The 19,908-nt window shown below is 28.0% G+C and overlaps 3 protein-coding genes across 4 annotated transcripts; all 3 read right to left on the reverse strand.

The window, feature by feature from the left end:
- Positions 1–513: 513 nt before the first annotated feature.
- On the reverse strand, positions 514–4,729 carry LOC145742047 (Golgi reassembly-stacking protein 2-like). The gene is made up of 11 exons (XM_082559790.1): positions 4,589–4,729; positions 4,313–4,393; positions 4,018–4,107; positions 3,717–3,830; positions 3,359–3,445; positions 2,810–2,940; positions 2,310–2,469; positions 1,954–2,140; positions 1,589–1,675; positions 1,168–1,326; positions 514–1,077 (listed from the first exon to the last, which is right to left on the reverse strand). Exons 1-11 carry the CDS (start codon positions 4,649–4,651, stop codon positions 956–958), a joined length of 1,281 nt encoding a protein of 426 aa, XP_082415916.1. The 5' UTR covers positions 4,652–4,729; the 3' UTR covers positions 514–955.
- A 1,710-nt stretch (positions 4,730–6,439) lies between these two features.
- LOC145744106 (mitochondrial-processing peptidase subunit alpha-like) lies at positions 6,440–10,614 on the reverse strand. The gene is made up of 10 exons (XM_082562214.1): positions 10,451–10,614; positions 9,991–10,247; positions 9,627–9,789; positions 9,184–9,379; positions 8,799–8,982; positions 8,388–8,563; positions 8,028–8,146; positions 7,642–7,795; positions 7,296–7,440; positions 6,440–6,790 (listed from the first exon to the last, which is right to left on the reverse strand). The coding sequence occupies exons 1-10, from the start codon at positions 10,486–10,488 to the stop codon at positions 6,618–6,620; spliced, it is 1,605 nt and encodes a 534-aa protein (XP_082418340.1). The 5' UTR covers positions 10,489–10,614; the 3' UTR covers positions 6,440–6,617.
- A 68-nt stretch (positions 10,615–10,682) lies between these two features.
- LOC145744105 (uncharacterized) lies at positions 10,683–19,521 on the reverse strand. Of its 2 annotated transcripts, XM_082562212.1 has the most exons (31): positions 19,449–19,521; positions 19,163–19,261; positions 18,904–19,097; positions 18,737–18,814; positions 18,491–18,621; positions 18,125–18,308; positions 17,876–17,999; positions 17,670–17,781; positions 17,297–17,462; positions 16,954–17,109; positions 16,741–16,878; positions 16,473–16,593; positions 16,266–16,373; positions 15,976–16,153; positions 15,816–15,898; positions 15,486–15,634; positions 15,266–15,363; positions 15,089–15,145; positions 14,831–14,984; positions 14,546–14,671; positions 14,356–14,476; positions 14,087–14,275; positions 13,874–14,015; positions 13,601–13,749; positions 13,027–13,224; positions 12,566–12,769; positions 12,305–12,390; positions 11,967–12,124; positions 11,652–11,817; positions 11,433–11,591; positions 10,683–11,273 (listed from the first exon to the last, which is right to left on the reverse strand). In XM_082562212.1, exons 3-31 carry the CDS (start codon positions 19,075–19,077, stop codon positions 11,004–11,006), a joined length of 4,179 nt encoding a protein of 1,392 aa, XP_082418338.1. In that variant the 5' UTR covers positions 19,078–19,097; positions 19,163–19,261; positions 19,449–19,521; the 3' UTR covers positions 10,683–11,003. The 2 variants fall into 2 exon arrangements, with proteins under 2 accessions (XP_082418338.1, XP_082418337.1); XM_082562211.1 differs by lacking the exon at positions 19,449–19,521 and having other exon boundaries at positions 19,163–19,334.
- Positions 19,522–19,908: the final 387 nt, after the last annotated feature.

A 19,908-nucleotide genomic window follows, 5' to 3' on the forward strand; every position in this document is an offset into this window, starting at 1 on the left:
TGTTTAAAAATATTGCTCGCATTTCATTGTCCTCGAATCCATTACGAAATGTCGCATCAGCTTGTCGTAAATAAGCTGCAATATTTGCGTTAATATCTTCGCCCATATTTGAAGTTTAAAGTTTCAATTAAAGTTTCAATAATTGTAAAATACAAAAAAATAACCACGCTTTGTAAAAATAAGGTGAACCCCCTTGTTTGATGCTAATCTCCATAAAAATCGTATAAAATAAGTTGTTTTTATTTGATATTTTTGTTTTAAAAAAAGTAATGGTTAGCAAACAAGAAAAAATAAAATTATATTTATTTGTCTGATTAAAATATTTAGAATTTGGACTTTAAAAATTATTTAATTACGCACACCCCTTTTTAAAATCAACCTATGGTTATATGTTTAAGCCCTTAGTCTATATTAATATTGTAAAACATATCTTCTAATCATTGCTTTTAGTTCCAAAAGTGCATAGTGCATTTTTACAGTTATAAAAGTAAAACCATATAGCCCAAATAAAATCACCAAATTTTATAATTTTATTTTTGATAACACAAAACTCATATATGTGTAATAAAAACACTTTTACTACGCTTCAATACAAACCCTAATTATTGCCATATATTCATTCCCAACTGCATCACTAAAATGTTCAACATAAATTACAGGACATTTAATAATCATAAAAAGCAGTAAATTAGCTTTAATGAATTACATACCGACATATATTCAAGCAAACATAACTAATAATACAATAACTAACAATATATGGGAATACAGATAATGATTTCCTATAGATCATAGCACGTTAAAAAATTCCACTCAGTTTGAAAATAGCACACATTTTATATTTAATAAATATAATTCTAAAAAAAAAACAATTTTCATTTTTTAAACATTTTAAAAATAAAGTTCTTTGTTTTGGTGGAAAAATTCTGTCAGTTGATTTTTTTTTATATTTATTTTAGTTTGTTGCAATTTCAGCACTGGTACTAAGTACTGGCACTTCAGTTTTAGCTGCCACATAAGGGGCCACATTTGGTGGCACTTCTGCCACATTTTGTTGAGTCACAACTGGTGTTGTCTCTAGAGAAAGATATTTTACATTGAAATTAATATTTTTTCAATTTTTTTTAAATTATTTTTTTTTTCAATTTTTTAAAATTACAAACTTACCATTTTCTGCTTGGGTTGTAGCAATCAGGGGTTGAATATTGGAGGCAGGCAGTGGGGGTAAATTAGCAGTTAGACTCTCGAGTGTGGGTAAAGTTGTTCCAGCAGGCAGATTTAATGGGGGTAAATTAAGGGGCGGGATGGTGGGTAAAGGGGCTATACCTAAAATAAAAAATTTTAAATTAATTTTAGATAAAATGTAACAAAAAAAAATAATTTTTTTTTAACAATTTATTTTTAAATTTAATTTATAAGTTACTGATGTTTAATTTTACCTTTTACACTGCTAAGCTCACAATGTAATAAATAATGCACAAACATTTACAATTAATGATAAAACGCGCCATTTTAAAAAAATAGGTGGTTTTTAAAAACATAGTTAGCAAAATAAAGTTTACATTATTGAAAAATAAATGAATTCTACCTCCAGTTAAGTTTAAAGGAGGAATATTAGTTGGCATTGTTGATGGCATTGGAATATTTACAAGGGGTGGAATTATATTTCCAGTTGCTAAAAAATAAAATCATTTTAAAGTGTCTCTTAAAATTTGAAAGCTTTTTTAGGAGCTTCAAAGCGTAACCTTTTACTATTTAAAAAAAGAGGATGGGCTTTAAAATAAAATATGTATTAAGCTAAATGGAATAGAATATTAAATTTAGAAGTTTGTCTTAAAATTAAAAGATAAATAGAATCCTTAAATTGTATATTTTAAATTGAATAGTTTTAGGAAATTTAAAAATCTAAACCAAAAAAAAATTTTTTTTTTTTTTAATAAAAAACGTTCATACTTGCTGCTAGATTTAAATTTGCCATGTTAATTGGAGCAAGTGGGGTGTAGGTGGGTACAGAGTAGCTGCTTTGGGAAACACCCGTGTTACCGGGTAAAACAGTCGTACTAGTTGCCCCAGGAGGGACTTGGGGTACAATTTGAGGAACAACCGGGACCTGTTGTTGCTGTTGTTGTTGCAAAGCAACCTAAGATTTAAAATTATTAGGTTGGAAGAAATTCTAAATTTTAGTTTGGACAAAAAAAAAATCAAAATGAAATGTTAAATTATTTATTTTGGTTTTTACTTTATAAATAATTTAATCATTTTAAATTTTAATTTTTGAATCATTGTTACAAAAAAAATTTTAAATTTACCTCAGTAAATCCATCGGTTGTTGGTTTGTCCATAGAAATCAAATTATCACCACCAGGTGTAACAGTGGAGGGTTGAGGGGGATGACGAACGCTCATAGATTTACTTTCCACCCCTGTTGGAATGCGATGCAGGTAACCATAACCTATTCCACAACCGAGACTAAAAATAACAAATTTGTTAAATTTGAAAAAATTACAAAAAATGGCAAGTAATAGGAATTAGAGTCAAATTATCATAAACTATTTCAGAAAATAGACATCTTTAAAAAGCCATAAGCCTTGAGGTGCCATTTTACTGACAATAAGATGTATTTTCAACCCCCCTTTTACTCTAACCCTTTTTTAAAAAATGCCACTTAATTCTTAAAAAAATGTTGACTTAGATTTTGAAAAAATTTGGGTTTTCGGGGAAATGCTTATTCGGTCAGAAGTTTTTTCAGTAATTTAGACTGATACTGTACAAACTTCTGGCAAAAAAAGTTAATTTAACTTGATCTTACCTTCCCTCTCCACCCCATGCACTATTGGGGGTGATAATAACTTCACGAGATGCATCTGTATCACTGTTGTATACAAATAATTTTAACTGTCTCCCATCATGAGATTCAATCAATGTAAACAAATCATCTTGCTACAGATTAAGGAAAAAAAATATTGAAATTTATCTCAGAGCATTGAAACAAAATAGGAAAAGCAATTTTTAATTTAAAATATATGATTTATGCTATAATATTGTGATGGTATATTCCTAAAAATTTATATACTATTTAATTAAATTTTATGACAACAATATATTGCTAATTAGGATCTAAAACAGTCATTTATACAGCTGTTGTTTTATTGGCAAACAAATAAAAACTCTACTATTTGTTAAACAATTAACACATAACATTTAATTACACATAAACACATGCATGTTAAAAACTGGGGAAAAATGCTTTAAAAATTTGTACAGCATTTTAAATCTTCTAAAAGATCAAAAATTTACCAACAAAATTTAAAAGATTGGTAAAAAACACTTTTAAAATTTAAAATTTTTTTTAACATACCTCACTAAGTAAAGAGTCAGCTCCAATAATATAATCACTAAATGGTCTTAAGCCGGCAAGGTATGCTGGTGAATTTGCCTCCACTTCCTAATATAAATAAAAAAAAATAATAAAATAACTTAATTGCAAAAAAAGGAATAGATATTAACAACTTTTTATTAAACTTAAACTGTATGTACTTTCTTTATTTCTACAAAATTGTTCCAAATATTTTGAGACACAAAATTGTAATAAAAAATATAAATTGGAAAAAAAAGTCGAATTTTTATCAACTTAAAACATAAACTAATCACATTTTTTAGATTTTTACACACAATTATTAGCTAGAAATTTGTTTTAAACAAATCTTAAAACTTACCAAAACATGCCAAACATTCTCATTAGCTCCCTCGAATGAACAAAATCGAATTGACACCCCTAATAACCCCTGACCACCCCACATACTACTTGGGGTAATTGTTACTTCTCGCAACTGAAGTTAAATAAAGAAAATATTGAGTTAGTACTGGTAGTTATACAGAATTTTATTTAAAATCTTTTGGTATATATTGGACATATATATCTTAAATCTTCTATTTTTACATTTTAAGTGTAAACATTAATAACAAAACAAAATTATAAATTCAGATCGAAATAAATTTAAAGTTTAAGTTAAAAACCTTTAAAGTTTTGCTGCTATAAATAAACATCTTGATCGGTTTTTCCACATTCGCACGAAGTAAATCTTTAAGTCGGTCATCATCTTTATTCTAAACATAATATTAAAATTAAGTTTTTTTAAAATGTAAAACAAAACTTGCCACAAATAGTGAACTAAACAAATTTTTAAATAGATATAATCATTACTTTTTTAAGTATCTTACATACAGTTAAACTAAATGCAACAATTTAATTACATATATTTTTAACAGACTTTTTAATAACTCTATATTTTTTCAATCAATTAAAACATACAAGTCTAGTGTTCCCAATCATAACAACAAAGTCAAAGAAAGGCTCAAGACCGGCTTTAAAACCCGGAGAATTTTCCTGAACCTGAAGAACAAAAGTTAATTAACAAAATGATTCAACAACATTTTTTTACTATTTTTTTTGATGATTTATTTTTAATGTAAAAAAATTAACTTTACAGTGTAGTTATAGAGTAAAACTGATTTGCTATCTATTTCGTTTAGTCTCTAAATAAAAACGTAAAATAAAACGATAAATTTAATTGTATTTATAACTTACTCTTAGAACATGATATCCTTCAGTCCCACCTCCAGGTATTTCCACACTGTTTCCGGACCCCATTTTTTAATGAAAATATATGCAATACCTATTTATTTACAGTTTTGTAACATGTATTATTAATCGGCAATTAATTTAAATGATCCTGTCAAATTCATAAACAGATTTAAAAAATTAAAGCTAATTTTACACTAAGCTGATTAGAAATTAAATAATTCAAGATTAAATTCAAAAGAAATACAGTTATTAAGTCTATTTTCTTGGTATTTGAAACTAAAATTCGTTTAGCATCTTAAAACTACAAATTAAAAAACAACTTAAATGCAGATACGCATGAGTACGAATAACACGTCATAATAGCACTCGTGAAAAACGCATTATTCTCACACTGCTACATGAGTTTTACGTTTGCAAACAATAAAAAGTTTTAAATGCCATAATTTTTATTAAACAGATTCTAGGTTATTGTAAAATTAAAAACTATAAATTTTTTGTTATAATTTATACTATGTGAAATACTACAAATGCACTGCTTTTGGTCGATTATTACCGGTGTTTTGTCGTAATCCCATTATGAATACGTTATGATGAAACTTGTGTAAAAAACTAAAAACTATTGGACAAATTAACAAAAAAACATCATGTTTACATATTCCAATGTTTATATGAACTGTGTTTTTTTAGTTGATCTTCTAACATCGAGGATAAACTATTATAAACATAAAAATATTCTTTAATTTGCTTTTCAGTATACAAATGGCAATGCATTGTCTTATAAAACCAACCACGACATAACTTCAAAAAGTGAACAAAATATTAGAAAGTGGTCAAATACAGGTGTGAACTTTGTATTTTCCTAATATACGCTACATAAATGACGTCACAAATTGGGGGTTTCGACAACTTACCTATCATGTCGGCCCAACTTAATTCACATATTTTGTAAAGAACAACGTACCCAACAACGACATATCTTCAAAAAAGTCAACAAAATATTAGAAAGTGGTCAAATACAGGTGTAAACTTTGTATTTTCGTAATATACGCTATTTATGTGACGTCACAAATTGGGAGTTAAAGAAACAGAGGTAAAAATAAACTTTTACTATGCTATTCAGTACTATATTCCTAGTTTTCTAATAGGTATTTATTTAGTATTTAAAAAAATTACTAGTAAGCTAATAGTCAAACAAATGTTAAACTTTAGACGGACTTATTGCTTTATACCCAGCTACCACTTAGAAAACTCAATGGGGGAAAAGGTCTTTGATATTGTTGGGCCTGTTTGCATTTACGTGAGACCTTGCTTTTGTTGCGAGTTTCCCTTTAAGGTTCTAACCAAGGAAGGAGTCGAAGTGGCTAAAGTCGTAAAAGTTTACGTGGGGTTTCTAAACGAAGCATTTACCAAAGTAACAAACTTTGCCATCACCTGTAAGTCAAATACCTAGCACATTTTTTGACCCATATTTTAATTTTAACAGAAAATAACTTTATATCATAGTTTAGGTAATTTTTTATTCCACCAATAGAACCTTCAACTAAAAATTATTCCGGTAGATTTTTTAGTGTTTAAATCGTTTTTTTTTTTTATATTTAGTTCCAATGGATTTGGATGAAAAAATAAAGCCCTGCCTAATTTCGACAGCGTTTTTATTGGTACGCTTATTCCCTATCATACATATTAACTAATATCATTTTATCCCATACTTAATGGTTAAAAAATGGACAAAAATAACTCAAACTATATTTTTTAGGATATGCTTCATTTTGAAAGAAGGGACTGAAAAAACTTTATTAAAGAAATTTTTTTTAATTGTAAAAATAATTTCAAGTTTTATAAGACAATATACAACCTTTTATTCCAAAATTTAAAGAAGCCGTTTAATTAAAAAAATACGAGTTGTAGTTTTTTAGACAAACAAAGTATACGACGACATTATTTCCAATAAAACGAAATCACACAATTGTCAAAAAAAAAACTCCAACTTAATAAAAAAAAGGAAATTTAAACCTTGTTAAGTTTTTTTAATTCAACCTCCAAATAGGCGAAATTTTCGTGGTAATTTCCCGTCAGAGGTGGACAGCGCACTTTCAATATCCGACAAATTGGGAAGATGTTTAATTTCACCTAGGGCTGCCACAGCAGGTTTACTGCCCAACATATTACGGGTTACACGTACAATATCATCGTTGCTTACACGTTCTATAAAGTAAAAAGTCCAGTAAGTTACATAGGATAGGAGGCACATAAGTTTTTCAACATCAACTTATTTAATTTTCCTTTTTTTTGAATGACAAAAAAATCGAATATTTTATTCCACCTTTATATTATCAGTTAATTCAACATTACATAATACAAGATTTTTTTTTTGTATATATCTTTACCCTCGATGAGGGAAATCGAATGCGCGACCTAAACATAGAGTAACATCAGTTACTCCGACCCAGTCTTGAGTTGCCTGTGGGAGTTTGGGATATTATTGATTATAATTGCCCAGTAATTATGCTGCTGATTAAGTGCTGGCTCAGCAGGAGTTTATACCGTTTATAGCGCCTTACTCAAGGACGCTACAGCATAAGATTAGTTGGGATTATACCCACGACCTCATGTGTGGTGTAGCAAGTGTCCTTACCACTACACCACGCTGCCGGTCAAAAGATCATGCCTATAAACCTAACTACAAACACACCCCGTTTAAATCACTTACCAATCATAGAACATAATTCATGTGGGTATTTTCTTTCTCCGGTTGCAAGAATTTGTCTTCCAACATCTTCAAATATGACAGGTCGAGCTTCTAAGTTCATCATAAGCATGGATTGCAACTGTTTTTTAGCTCGTTGTAATTCAACCTGTATAAAAAGACTTATTAAATTAAAAAAATGTTCTGTGTATATATAGTATTTAATTAATGTATACTATATATATACACAACAACATTTTTTTTAAAACAAACAAACTAGAACGTGTAAAAAATCATTTATACCACTGCTAGTAGGCACAAAATAAAAATTAGACAGAAATTTAATCCAAATTTTTATTTTTTCCCCTACTTGATTAGTTCCTTGGACAAGCTTAACAAACTCTTGAGTTATAACATGAACACAGTCCCTTAGTTTAAATGGTGGAGCACTTCCTTGTATGCAGAAAAATCCACTATCTTCATAACTATGATGATAAGCTGTAGCTGCATGCATCCAATGATATCTACAACCATGTAGAAATAAAATTGTAGTTTAAACATTTATTAAAGAAAAAATAAGTATAATAAAATTTTTGTTAATTAAACCCTGTTTATTCTTATTTGTCAAAAAACAATTCAAAATCACGAAAACTTAGAAAATAAAATAACCAAAATATTTTACAAAAAAAACACACTATATATTGACTAACAAAAATTAGAAAATAAATAACAAAAAAAAATTTGATTGATTTTTACTTGTTAAGTACGTTAAGATAAAGCCTTGAAAACATTCCCTTGCCAGGTCCTCCAGCAGAAAAAGATCCTCCTCCTCCCATCAACATATTTAATACTGCATATGGAACAAAATCCTCATGCTAAACAATTTTTTTAAAAAATTAATTTAAATCAACTAAAATTGTACAGAAATAACAATAATATTCTACACAAAAATATTAAAAAAAATAAGACTTTTAGTATTAAATCACAAATTTTTGTTGTTTTTTAAAAGTGATTTTCAATACAAAAAAAAAATTAAAAAGTTTACGAAATTACACAAGAGCAAAAAAATAAATAATATACAAAGAACTTTTTTAAATTTTTCTGCATTAAATCTACCTGAAAATTCACACTTTCCATTCCAATTGAAACATGAGCTAGTTCTGGCATTGGAACAACACTCATTGATAAATCAAATTGTTTTTGGATTTTAATTTCTCCTCCAGTATATTGTGCTATCGATTCATCTTTCCTGATTTCACCATCGAGTGACCATGATGGAGATTGAGCGGAGGCTTTTATTAATAAAAAGTTATAAGCAATCCGGAAATTGGAATCAAAAATAAACCGTAGATATTCAAAAATGACAAAATAAATATCTAAAGACCTTATTTTAAATAAAACCTATGTCAATATTATAGCTATATCTGCATAAATTATATTATCAGTTGTACCTTCATTATGTAAGATAAAATGCAAAAAATATATATTTTATTCTAATATCTTGAAAAACTGAGACTTGCAATTTACCTGATATATATTTTTCACTCAACTTGCATAACTCCTCATGATCTACTCCAACTCCAGCTACAACCATCCTCGGAGGTTGAAAATAACTTCTTAGGAAGGTCTGCAGGGTTTCTCGATTAATTTGGGCCACAGTTTCGGGGTGGGAATATCTAGGAAGACCAAGGGTGTTTCCTCTATACGCAGCCTGACAAAAATAGATTATTGAGTTTCCATAATTTAAAGTTGAATTTTAAAATGTTACAAAAAACATTTATTTATAAAACACTATTTAAAAAAATACACAATTTTAAAATTAAATATGAAATATTGATAATAGACAACTACAATTTAGACATTTCTTTAAAAGAATATTTTGCAAAGATAGTTTTGTAAATTTAGGTATTACAGCGTGTATCATTTCTGTCATAAGTGGTTCGGGGTCAGGTTTTAATTCTAATTCTTGAAGTTCAAATTGGATGCTGTTGTGAGCCATTTCCAAATCCTCGTCTTTTAAACTAGGTTGAAACACAGTGTCTGCTAACAACTCCATTAAAGATTCTAATTTACTTCGATCGACACTGGCAGCATATATTGTAGTATCTCTACAACAAATACAAATTTATACACATTTTACAAGCTATTAAAAGACAATATTTTAACATAATAATTGCAATACAATAAACAAATAAAACTTTTCTCAATGGAATCGCAATTAAGATAAATTAAATCAAAATACATACAACACATAATTTTCATGTTAATATATATAATACCCTTTTATATGTTTACTAAACTAAAAAAAAGATGTAAAAATACACTACAAAAAAATTCTTTTATATAAGTTTAAACCTGGATGATTGGCAGTCGCAAATTCCACCCAGTTTTTCCATGGCATTCATTATATCGTCTCTAGTTTTGTAAAGTGATGATCCAGCAAACGCAACTCGCTCAAGAAAATGACTTATTCCACTTGGATATTTTACTTCATGCCGTGACCCAGAATTTATTAAAACTAAAATGTTAAAGTTTAATTAACTTTTGCCAAATTAAACAACTTAAATTTCTATTAATATAACCATGAACCAATTTGTTTACATAAATATAGGTAAGTCCACCTATTATTTTTATATTTTGACTAGACATAAAATTTGATCTAATAAACAATGATCAAAACATTTAACAGTTAGAAAAATATGTTTTTTAATTTTCTTACTTCCAACAGTACAATATGTGCCAAACTTGGGCTGTGATGTAACTGTAAGACCGTCTTTAAATTTAGACGAAGTTGTTTGAAAATTTTCTGCCCCAGCATTTGTATATACAGGTGAGGGGCAACTTTTTAAAGCCTCAGATAAGGGAGTTGTCATTTCTTCGGATAGAGGTTCGTCATTGGGTTCATTATTTTCAGATAACAGTTTTGAACTACTACTGATTTTGCGAGCAAATCTTGAATGTGATGATAATGGAAGTCTTGAAAGAATTAAACAACACATATTATGTTTTTTTACAAATAAAAATTAAACAATGAACATCTTACATTAAATTTTTAGATTAAATATTGAGAAAAATTTTGCTAAGTAATTTGTAGTAATTTAATATGCATTATTTGTTTTAGTTTATAAACATGAAACAAAATTACTAAGGTCAAACAGTCAAGGTTCTCACGTACTTACCGACAAAGTCTTGCTAGTTTACTTGGTTGCAAAGCCATTTTAAATATTGAGACCTATCGTACTTTTCGTTTTTCTTTTATTTAAACAAATATCGCTAGGATAATTTGTAATTTAAAAACCATGTGCAATAAAAACAACAACTACTAAACTATGACAAAATTTAATGTAATAAGAAAAATCACTTTAACCTGATATGTAGAGCAGTGTATTATTTTACGATATCTATAGCGGATCCAAAACAAACAACTATTAAAAATATGAAAAGTGAATTTTTATTTTATTACATATTTCTTTAAGTTAAACAAGTCTTGCACTAACTTTTTGCTACAAAACCTGTGGTACAACCATTTATTTTTTCATTTTCCAAAAAAGTTCAATAAAAGCAAAATTGACAACAAAAAATAAAGCAAAAGTTAAAAATCTGAGGCAACGGTAAAAAATCAAATCAAACATTTACAAAACCAAAGTAAATCTCGCACAAAATATTTTAATAAAAGTACAATGTCGTGGCCAAAAATGGAAAGGCATCAACAAGCTTCCAAACATAAACTTATCACTTTTCAGATATTTTTACGCTGTATGGCACGTAAGACTGCCGTACAGAAGACGCGTGACGTTGATCCACATCCACACAACGCTTATTTAAAACCAATCGCGCATCCTCGCGTCGATGAAGAGTTTCAAACAAATTCCGAGGTTCGTCCGGATCAGGATCGACTGGCTCTCTAACACAAGAAGGTGTTGCCCCGGAGTGAACTTTGACCTTACGTGGATACCTATCCGCGTCACCCAAATCAACGTCAGACACGAAACTATGTACAGTCTAAAAATATATTCCGATTTTATTATAAACACACAACAAATGCTATAAGTCAGACTACAATAAAATAGGTATCTTTTTAAATATTAAAACTCTAACTTTCATAAACTTACAACTCTCTTACAAAAGAAGAAGTAAAAAAAATATTTTTACTAAGCTTACCTGTTGTGGAATACGAATATCACGGTGCCACCATTTGGCGTGCTCGAGGGCCCGGGCATACTTGTCAGTTTTCTCCGAAATTTCCTCCGCCAACTTTTTTCTTTCCTCCTTTTCTTTTTTGTAAGTTTCATCTTGCATCCATGAACTGCTAATGAATATCTAAAACAAACAACTAAAAATTTATTTTTACTTTTCTTAAATTTATTTTCATATTTTTACCTCGTTTCGTGGCATTATAACTGGATTAAGTGACTCGATGGTTCCGCTTTCTGATTGAACAATCGGTGGCTCTCCTAAAATGCTTACGTTAAAATTTTCCATGACGTCATGATCTCTGTGCAAACATATTGCAACAAAAAATTGCAAACTTCCCACCAAAAGAGATCTTAAAAATTACAACTTGGTTTGGTTTAAAAAAAAAAAAAAAAAAAAAGTTACAGGTAATTAAATTTTTTACATAACAACGTATTAAAATTTTCCTGTGATACTTGACATATAATAAAACATAAAAAATAAACAATTTAAATAACAAACCTGTTGTTTAATGTTCTCTTAAACACGAGATAATTTCGAACATTTAAAAAACCGATCGATTTCAAAAATTCTCGCATACTTCGACGATCCCAAATTTTTTTGGTTGTGGAATCACTTTTGCGTAGTTGCCAATCAGGTTTGTGATAAGTCACAGATAGCTACATAAAATTATTTAAAATCTTAATTTAAAAAAATCTTAATAAACTTGTTAACAGCAGTAATACATGCTTTGTAACTACAGATTAAATCCTTTCCACCAAAAAAAAGAGGAAATAATGATAACTATTTTTATTCATAAAAATTTACATTCGTTTTTTTTTTACAAAATATTTACTTACTAAGTCTATTAAATGGCAAATGTCGTCTTGAGATAAGGGTAACATATTTGCTATGCAACGAAGACATTTCTCGTTCGAACTTAATTCTGTAAATAATTAAAATTAACAATTTTTGAGACAAGTTTACTAAAAATATTGTGGATGTATATAAAAATATTTTTTTTATTTTAGTTTGTTTAGGTTTAAATATATTATATAATTGTACCCTTAAATTTTGTAAAAAAAATAATTTTTATTTTTTAGTAATCTAAAAAATGTTACCATGTAAACCAGTAAGCAGCTGGTGTGTTGGTAACAGCAAACTGTCCTGGTTCCAGTGTGGAAAAACGACCATCTGAGCTGAGTTGTTATTTTCATCTCCACAGTTTTTATCGGGCTGAAATGTATTACGAACAACTGTGGGTAATGTTTTCAAATCAACTTGTTGGAAATCGAACCCGAGTAACCCCAACATTTCTACAACACCTGTGACAAAAAAATTTGGGTAAAATTAAAAATAAAATTCTTATTTTTGCTTTAAGTAAAAAAATAAAATTTTAAAAAGTTTAAAATTTACGCAAATCTATGATACATGACTGCGCACGATCAAGTGTTTGTTTCTGTCTTATTTTATAGTTTTTATACAAATCATTACCAAATCTTTTCACCTTTTCATTTATTCACAAAGTTTAAAGAAACGGCATTTGGTAAATTAAAAAATTAAAATATTAAATACTAATTACCATCAGTGTTAAGAAGCGAATTTGGTAAAATAACGATTGGTCGATCCGAATTCTCGTCACAAGTTAAACGATCCGTTCCCTCCTCCAACAATCCGATGACGAAAGACACTACGTCACTTCCGGTTGTGACGTCAATGTTTCCGCTAAGGCGAGCGACGCATTGCTGCAGTTTGTAAAATATTTCCTCAGGTTTTTGTTCTGTTAATAATCACTCGTTTAAATACAAATACTAAGCAAAAAGAGTGGAAGAACACTTGGCTTTACTACATGAGGTCCGGGATTCGATCCCCACTGCCCTCATGCTGTAGCACCCTTAAGGAAGGAGCTATAAACGGTATAAACTCCCGCTGAACCAACTATTAATCAGCCGCTTATAAATATTTGGCAAATATATTCTATTATACTCAAACTGCCAAAAGCAACTGATGATACTTTATGTTCAGATAGTGAATTAATTCGACCTTTCACATCGACAAATAAAAAAAAAAAAAAAAAACATAATTTTATCTACTTGGTGATAATTCGATTTTTATTAACTTATAATTGTTATTTATATCACTAGGAAGTTCCTAACCAAGTTCAACGAGTGAGGAAACTTGTAACACATCCTCTTCAGTTCCGGACAAATAACTTTGAGTTTGTGATCTTCTTATTTCTGAGATATCGATGATATTATCTCTACCTAATAGTGCAAACGAATTCCACATTTGTGGGTTTGGAAACCTGGCAAAAAATATTTCAATTTAGCTAAAGTAATTTAAAACTCACATGTATTTTACCGCAAAGTATTTGTTAATCAAATATAGTTAGAGGCAAAACATTATCCTTCATAAAATTTAAAATTTACTTTTCCTTAGTAGCAAGTTTGGCTTCGTAAACAGCTCTAGAAATTGAGCAAGAATTTTGAAGTTTGAGATAGAAGTGAAAATAAAATGTTTCAGAAACAAAATCTGGTACTGACCACATTGGTAAAACAACCGATTGAACACCTGTTAAATTAAAAACATAGGTTTCTATAGCCCAGCCACAAATTGTTTTATAAATGAAAATAAAAACATACCAGCAGTTAGAAGCACTTCTGGTAGTTTTAAAACATGATGTTCGTTTTTCCAACCATGTCCAGAAGACAAAACAACAAGTTTAACATCAATCTTTATATCAAGTAAATCATCAAGGGTAACAATGCAACTTTCCATGTTAAAAGGTGGATTGTCCAGTGGAAAGTTGTTTGGGGCAAAGGCAAGGTAACCTAGAAATTAAAAAATCAGTTGTTATTGGAACAGGCGATACCAATTACATAAATGCATATTTTAATAAGATAAAAATTACCATATTTCATGCAACCATATGTGCAGATATGTAATAAGGAAGCACTAGAAAAACAAGACAAAAATTTTGATTTTGTCGCTTGCTGTCCATAAATAGGAGTTACATCTAAGTATTCAGCAATCTGTTACAAAAAAGTATAATATTAATCAGTACAAATACTTTAACTTGTTAGTTAATAAAGTTAACATACCTTTAAACATTCCTTTTGTGCAACCGATAGAATTGTTCTTTTCGGTTTCCAGGTATTTCCATTTAACTTTAAAGAATTAGAAAGTTTAGGGCTTCCAATGACATACGACCTTAATGCAGTATCAACCTAATAAAAATCATTAAAATAGTTTAAAACTATAAAATATACTAGTAATTTTAAACCATATTTACAATGAAATGAGAAATACCTAGCTGGTACTATCACAAAGTTAAAAAAACTTTACAAAATTTTATTTAATAGCATTAAGGTGAATTTTATAAATACCTGTCTATATGGAGTAATATATCTTGGTGAGGTTATAACATTAGTTCCAGTAGAAGTAGAAGATACAATTCCAAGTATTTTGCTGTCAAGACCAAGAAATTCCAGAGACTCCAAATCTTTTGGTTTTTCGTAACTTTTTCTTAATTCATTTTCCCTAATAATTTAAATCGATTTTAGTTACTAGGAAAATAAATGAAGGATCAAAATAATAATTAAATCATTTATGGCTTAAAGGAAAGTAATAGCCCTATGCTATACCTGCTAGGTGCACTATCTATGTTGCTTCCCCAAAATCTTTTTTCAAATGTTTTGGGTCTGAAAAGACAAGTAAAATATTTAAATTACTTTTATTAAAATATTAAAAAATGTTTTAGTGTTAACTTTATATTTGCAATACCTAAAATGTGATATAAAAAGTAAAAGTTTTATAAATACCCATTATCCAGAACTAGCATACATGAAGCCACAGAAATATTAAACCGATCTGCAAAGGGTTTATCATTGGCTGGAAAAATTAACTGATCAAATGGAACCTTAAATATTAAATAGAAAAAATATAAATAAATAAATAGGCTTTAAAATACATTAAGAAATTAAGTGTATTTAAGAAGTTTACCTAAACACTAAGATTTAAAATTTGAAAAATCAATACTACCTTGTTTAAATAAGAACAAGGAATTACACAAACTTTTGAATGCAATTTTAATTGATTTAACTCAGTTTGAAAAGGTTGAATTAGGATAGAATATATCTCTTTTAAAACATTGTGGTATTGTAATTTAGTCGCATCTTCATTTATCAGAACTAAAAATAAAAGCAAATTAGAAAAAAAGTCCTAAACAAATGTATGATGGTCTTGTGATGAATATAAAACAATTGATATACTTTTAAGGTTATATAAAAAATAGCATTCAATAAAATTATTTTAATAGGTAAATAAACCTGGAATACCAAATATTAAACATTATTATAATTAAAAACTTACCATTTTCTTTATTATTGTTATCAATAACCAGTTGTAATGAAGATATGTTTCTCTTTTTATGTTGAGCAAAATCAGGTAGTGATCTTTACAAAAATACGTATTAATTTCATAAAAATTTCCTAAATCAGGACTTCATATATTTAAAAAATAATTTTTAAACCTGTCTTCAGTGGTGTACATGTTAGATATAATTGCAGCATCACTTTGTTTATTTTTATTGAGTAAACTAATAAGCCATTTGAGTCTCTCCATGACTTTGTATGGACTTGCAACATTATCCGAAAGTAAATAACATTTTGTGTCTTTTGTATCAGGATTCAACAAATAACAAAGGAAACCTAAAAAAATCACATATATAAAGTTGGTAATAAATTAATTAGTTAGATGAAAAAATCCTATGTCAAAATATAATTTAAAACCAACTGTATTTGTAGTTTCATTAAATCTTACCAGAATCACACAATGTGTAGAACAAAACACAAGTATCCTTGACAGAAGATAGTATTTTGTTAACTGATAAACAATTTAATTCTTCTGAATTATCATCTAAACTGTTTCCTTAAAATAAAAGAAAATAGAAATTTGTTTTAACATATCAAAGATAATAAACTTAGTTAACAAACAACTTTGCATGTACACAATATTAAAAAATAACACCTTTAAAATTTACACTTGGAAAATGTGAAAAAAGATTTCGGGCAAGTAAAATTTCACGTCGTGCATTACATTCTGCTAAAGCTAATCCTAGTTCATGTTCACCAAGTCGACACAAAACTACCTAATATCAAATTAAAGTATATAAATTTTTAAATTAGCAAATATATGTTTACATTTTTAGCATATAGTGCACCATTTATAAAATTAAAATATTTTTGAAGTAATATGGTTTAAAAAAAATAAAATCCTTTTTAAAAGTAGAACTTACCTGTGTAGCACTGTAAGTCTTATTTAAACTTTCAATTTCTTGATGTAGAGTTGTGACATCTTCTGATTTTAAAACAAAATAATTTTGTTCTTGCTTTTTTAACTCATCCAGCAAAATTGGAAAAGCGGTGCAAAGCTCCTGCATCCATCATAAAAAAAATTCAAATATATTTAACTTAACAATACTTAAATTTTGTACTTGAAATTATTTTACCTTTTCTGAAGTAGAATGCTGAGTATAAGTTGCCAGTTGAAATTGAATGTGTTTCTTTAAAGTTTCTGATTCACTCTTTTTAGCAAGTTGGATCACACGCTGGCACAAATATATTGCATGATCATACCTCTTCTCCCTACCAAAAATTGATGCTTCCTGTTAAAATGATTGATTACTGAGACAAAGGTAAAAACAATGTCAGAAATATGTTGTATTTGTTAGTTAAAACTGTTGAAGTCTTAAATAGTTAACACGTATAAAAATAAATTAATTTTTACATATATCAATTAACAACAATAAAAAACAATTTATTTCTACTAAAAAAAATAACTATATTGCTTACCTTACACATACACAAACATTCCAATGTGTAATCATCATCATACATTTGACTTAATTTAAAAGCTGCGTTGCATATTGTTCGCGCTTCTTTAAATTTATTTTCCTCAATTAAAACTTCAACTTGAAGCAACATTCCATCTACCTCTAACCTTGTTCCATTAATGTCTCTGAAATTTTAACAAATACAATTTTAAACAAAGATATCAAACTAAACCAATTTTTTTATGTTATAATAAGTAAATGGCTTATGGTTTTATAAAATAATTGGGGTAAATAAAAATTATATAATAGACGTAAGACTGCATTAATTGTTTAATTTTACTAATCTTTAATTAAACATAAGCATAAAAAAGATTTATAAATTATTTATTTACTTTCCAATTTGTGATTGTTTACAAAACAAGTCCAAGGCTTCATTGAAATATTTCTTTTTCAAATAAACTTTTCCGAGACATTGATAAGCAGAAGCAAGTTCCCACTTCATATCTTAAACAAAAACAACTTTATTTTAAATCAGAAAAAAACTACTTAGTAAATATAAGATTAATTTAAAAAAAATAGCAATGTAAAAGAAAATTACTTGTGTTGTTAGTCTCAGAGTTATTAAATGCTGCTTCAATATCACTACACCAGTCCTTGTAATATTTTAGAGCAAATTCAAAATCATCAAATGATTCATAGATTTGACCAATCAAATAATTTGCCTATAAAGTAACAACTGTTAAATTATAACTAACTTACTTAACAATACATAATTATCATCTAAACTAATAGGCTATATTTTAATTTTTTACAACTTATTTTTTTACTGTTCCTAAAAAATTTACACCTGCATTATTTGTGCATTTTTCTTGTTTTTTAGGTTGGTTAGATTTTGTATTTCTTGTAATGAATTAGCTATTTCCTTAAAGTTGAATGCTTCTTTAAGTGCATCTTCATATAAATGTAAAGCATTGTAAGCCACACATAAGTTATATCTAACCTCACATTCTTTCTCAATTTCCCAATGTTTCCTAAAAAAGTTTAAAAAAATTAAAAAAAACTTTTGCAATTAAATTAGTTTAGAGTAAATATAAAGCATTTATTTGATTGAAAGGACTAAACATATATTTTATATTTAATTTGACATATCATACTTTTACCAGAAGGCATATTTATAAACTAAAACCAATAATACAGTAAAAACATATTAAACCTAAACTTTTGAAGATCACCATTTAACACACTTAACAGGTTTTCAGTAATAACCAACACTCTTAAGTATCCAGATATTGCATCAGCATGCAATTCTCTTTCCATAAAAATGTTACAAATTCTCATTGTCACCTTAAAACATAAATAAAAATTCCTGTATACATCTTTGAATAATTAAATTTGTAAATTTATACAACTTTGAAAATTCATATTTTTTAATACATTTTCACAGTAACTAAATAGTTACCTGTTTTTCAAAGGTTACGTCATTGTGTTGCATTGATAAAGAGAGACTGAATTGGTAATTTTCCATGCACTCATTTAACTATTTACAAAATATATTAAAGTAAAATAATCAAAATAATTTTACCCACGGTAATTTTTTGTTAAATCTCATTATAATATTTTCGGCACCTTTAGTTGCTCCTGCGAATATCCCAACTCAAAATAAAGCTTCATAAGCAGAATGCCGTTACTACTTAAATTTTCATTGTCCGATTTTTTGTTATTGCTAACAGAGATGCCAGATGAAAAAGCATGAGCAGATAATTTAAAATAATTATTTCTTTGCAAACTACAGCCCAGCATGTAGAAAAAGGTTACCACATCTGATAAATATTAATATAATTAAAATCAATAACATTACAAAACGTTTTATTAAATCTTTAAATACCTTGGTCTGTTATGTTATTTGGGATTTCTGTATATGATTTAACATGTTCGAAAATTTCACATTTGCAAGATGAAACTTCGTCATTTTTGTTTGGTTGATCTATACTTAAAAATTTTAAATTATCAAAGTGAGGTATTAAAAATTCCTCTTCCATTTTCATATTATTGTTACTATTTTTCTAAATAAATACAAAATAAACAGATAATAAGTAAATGGGGATTTGTTATCAGTTAGCTAAAAAAATAAAAGAGTTTCATTTAGCAATTGTAGAACTATAATAGTTTACCATAAAAAGTTTGTTATTGTTTTAATTTTCACATCGATTAAACCAGTTCTCAGCGTTTTTAGCTCGGTGTCTCACTTGCAAATCAGTGAATATTAGCTATAAGTCATAGAAACCGGAATACCTAAATGTAGCGGTAAAGCAAATAGAGTTTATCTTTATAATATAATATTTAGGACAAACGTTTTTAAATTTATGTTTGTAAAGTATTTATGTAATATATTTAACTTAACATAAAATTAAATTAAAATAAACGAAAAATAAAACTTGATTTGCCGGTTGCAGACGTAAGACAAACGTATTAAACATTTTTAGTTATGCATTAGAGCTTACTTACTACAAAAAAAGGTGTCAAGTTCGGGCACAAGAATTTAAACTTTTTAAACTTTCTAGTAATTAGCGATAGGCGCGAATAATTCGCACCTAATCCACTTTCAAGAGTATTATCTTCTCCCTTTTTTGT

This window comes from Corella eumyota, chromosome 2, assembly GCF_963082875.1.
Source record: "Corella eumyota chromosome 2, kaCorEumy4.1, whole genome shotgun sequence".
Classification (NCBI taxonomy): domain Eukaryota; kingdom Metazoa; phylum Chordata; class Ascidiacea; order Phlebobranchia; family Corellidae; genus Corella; species Corella eumyota.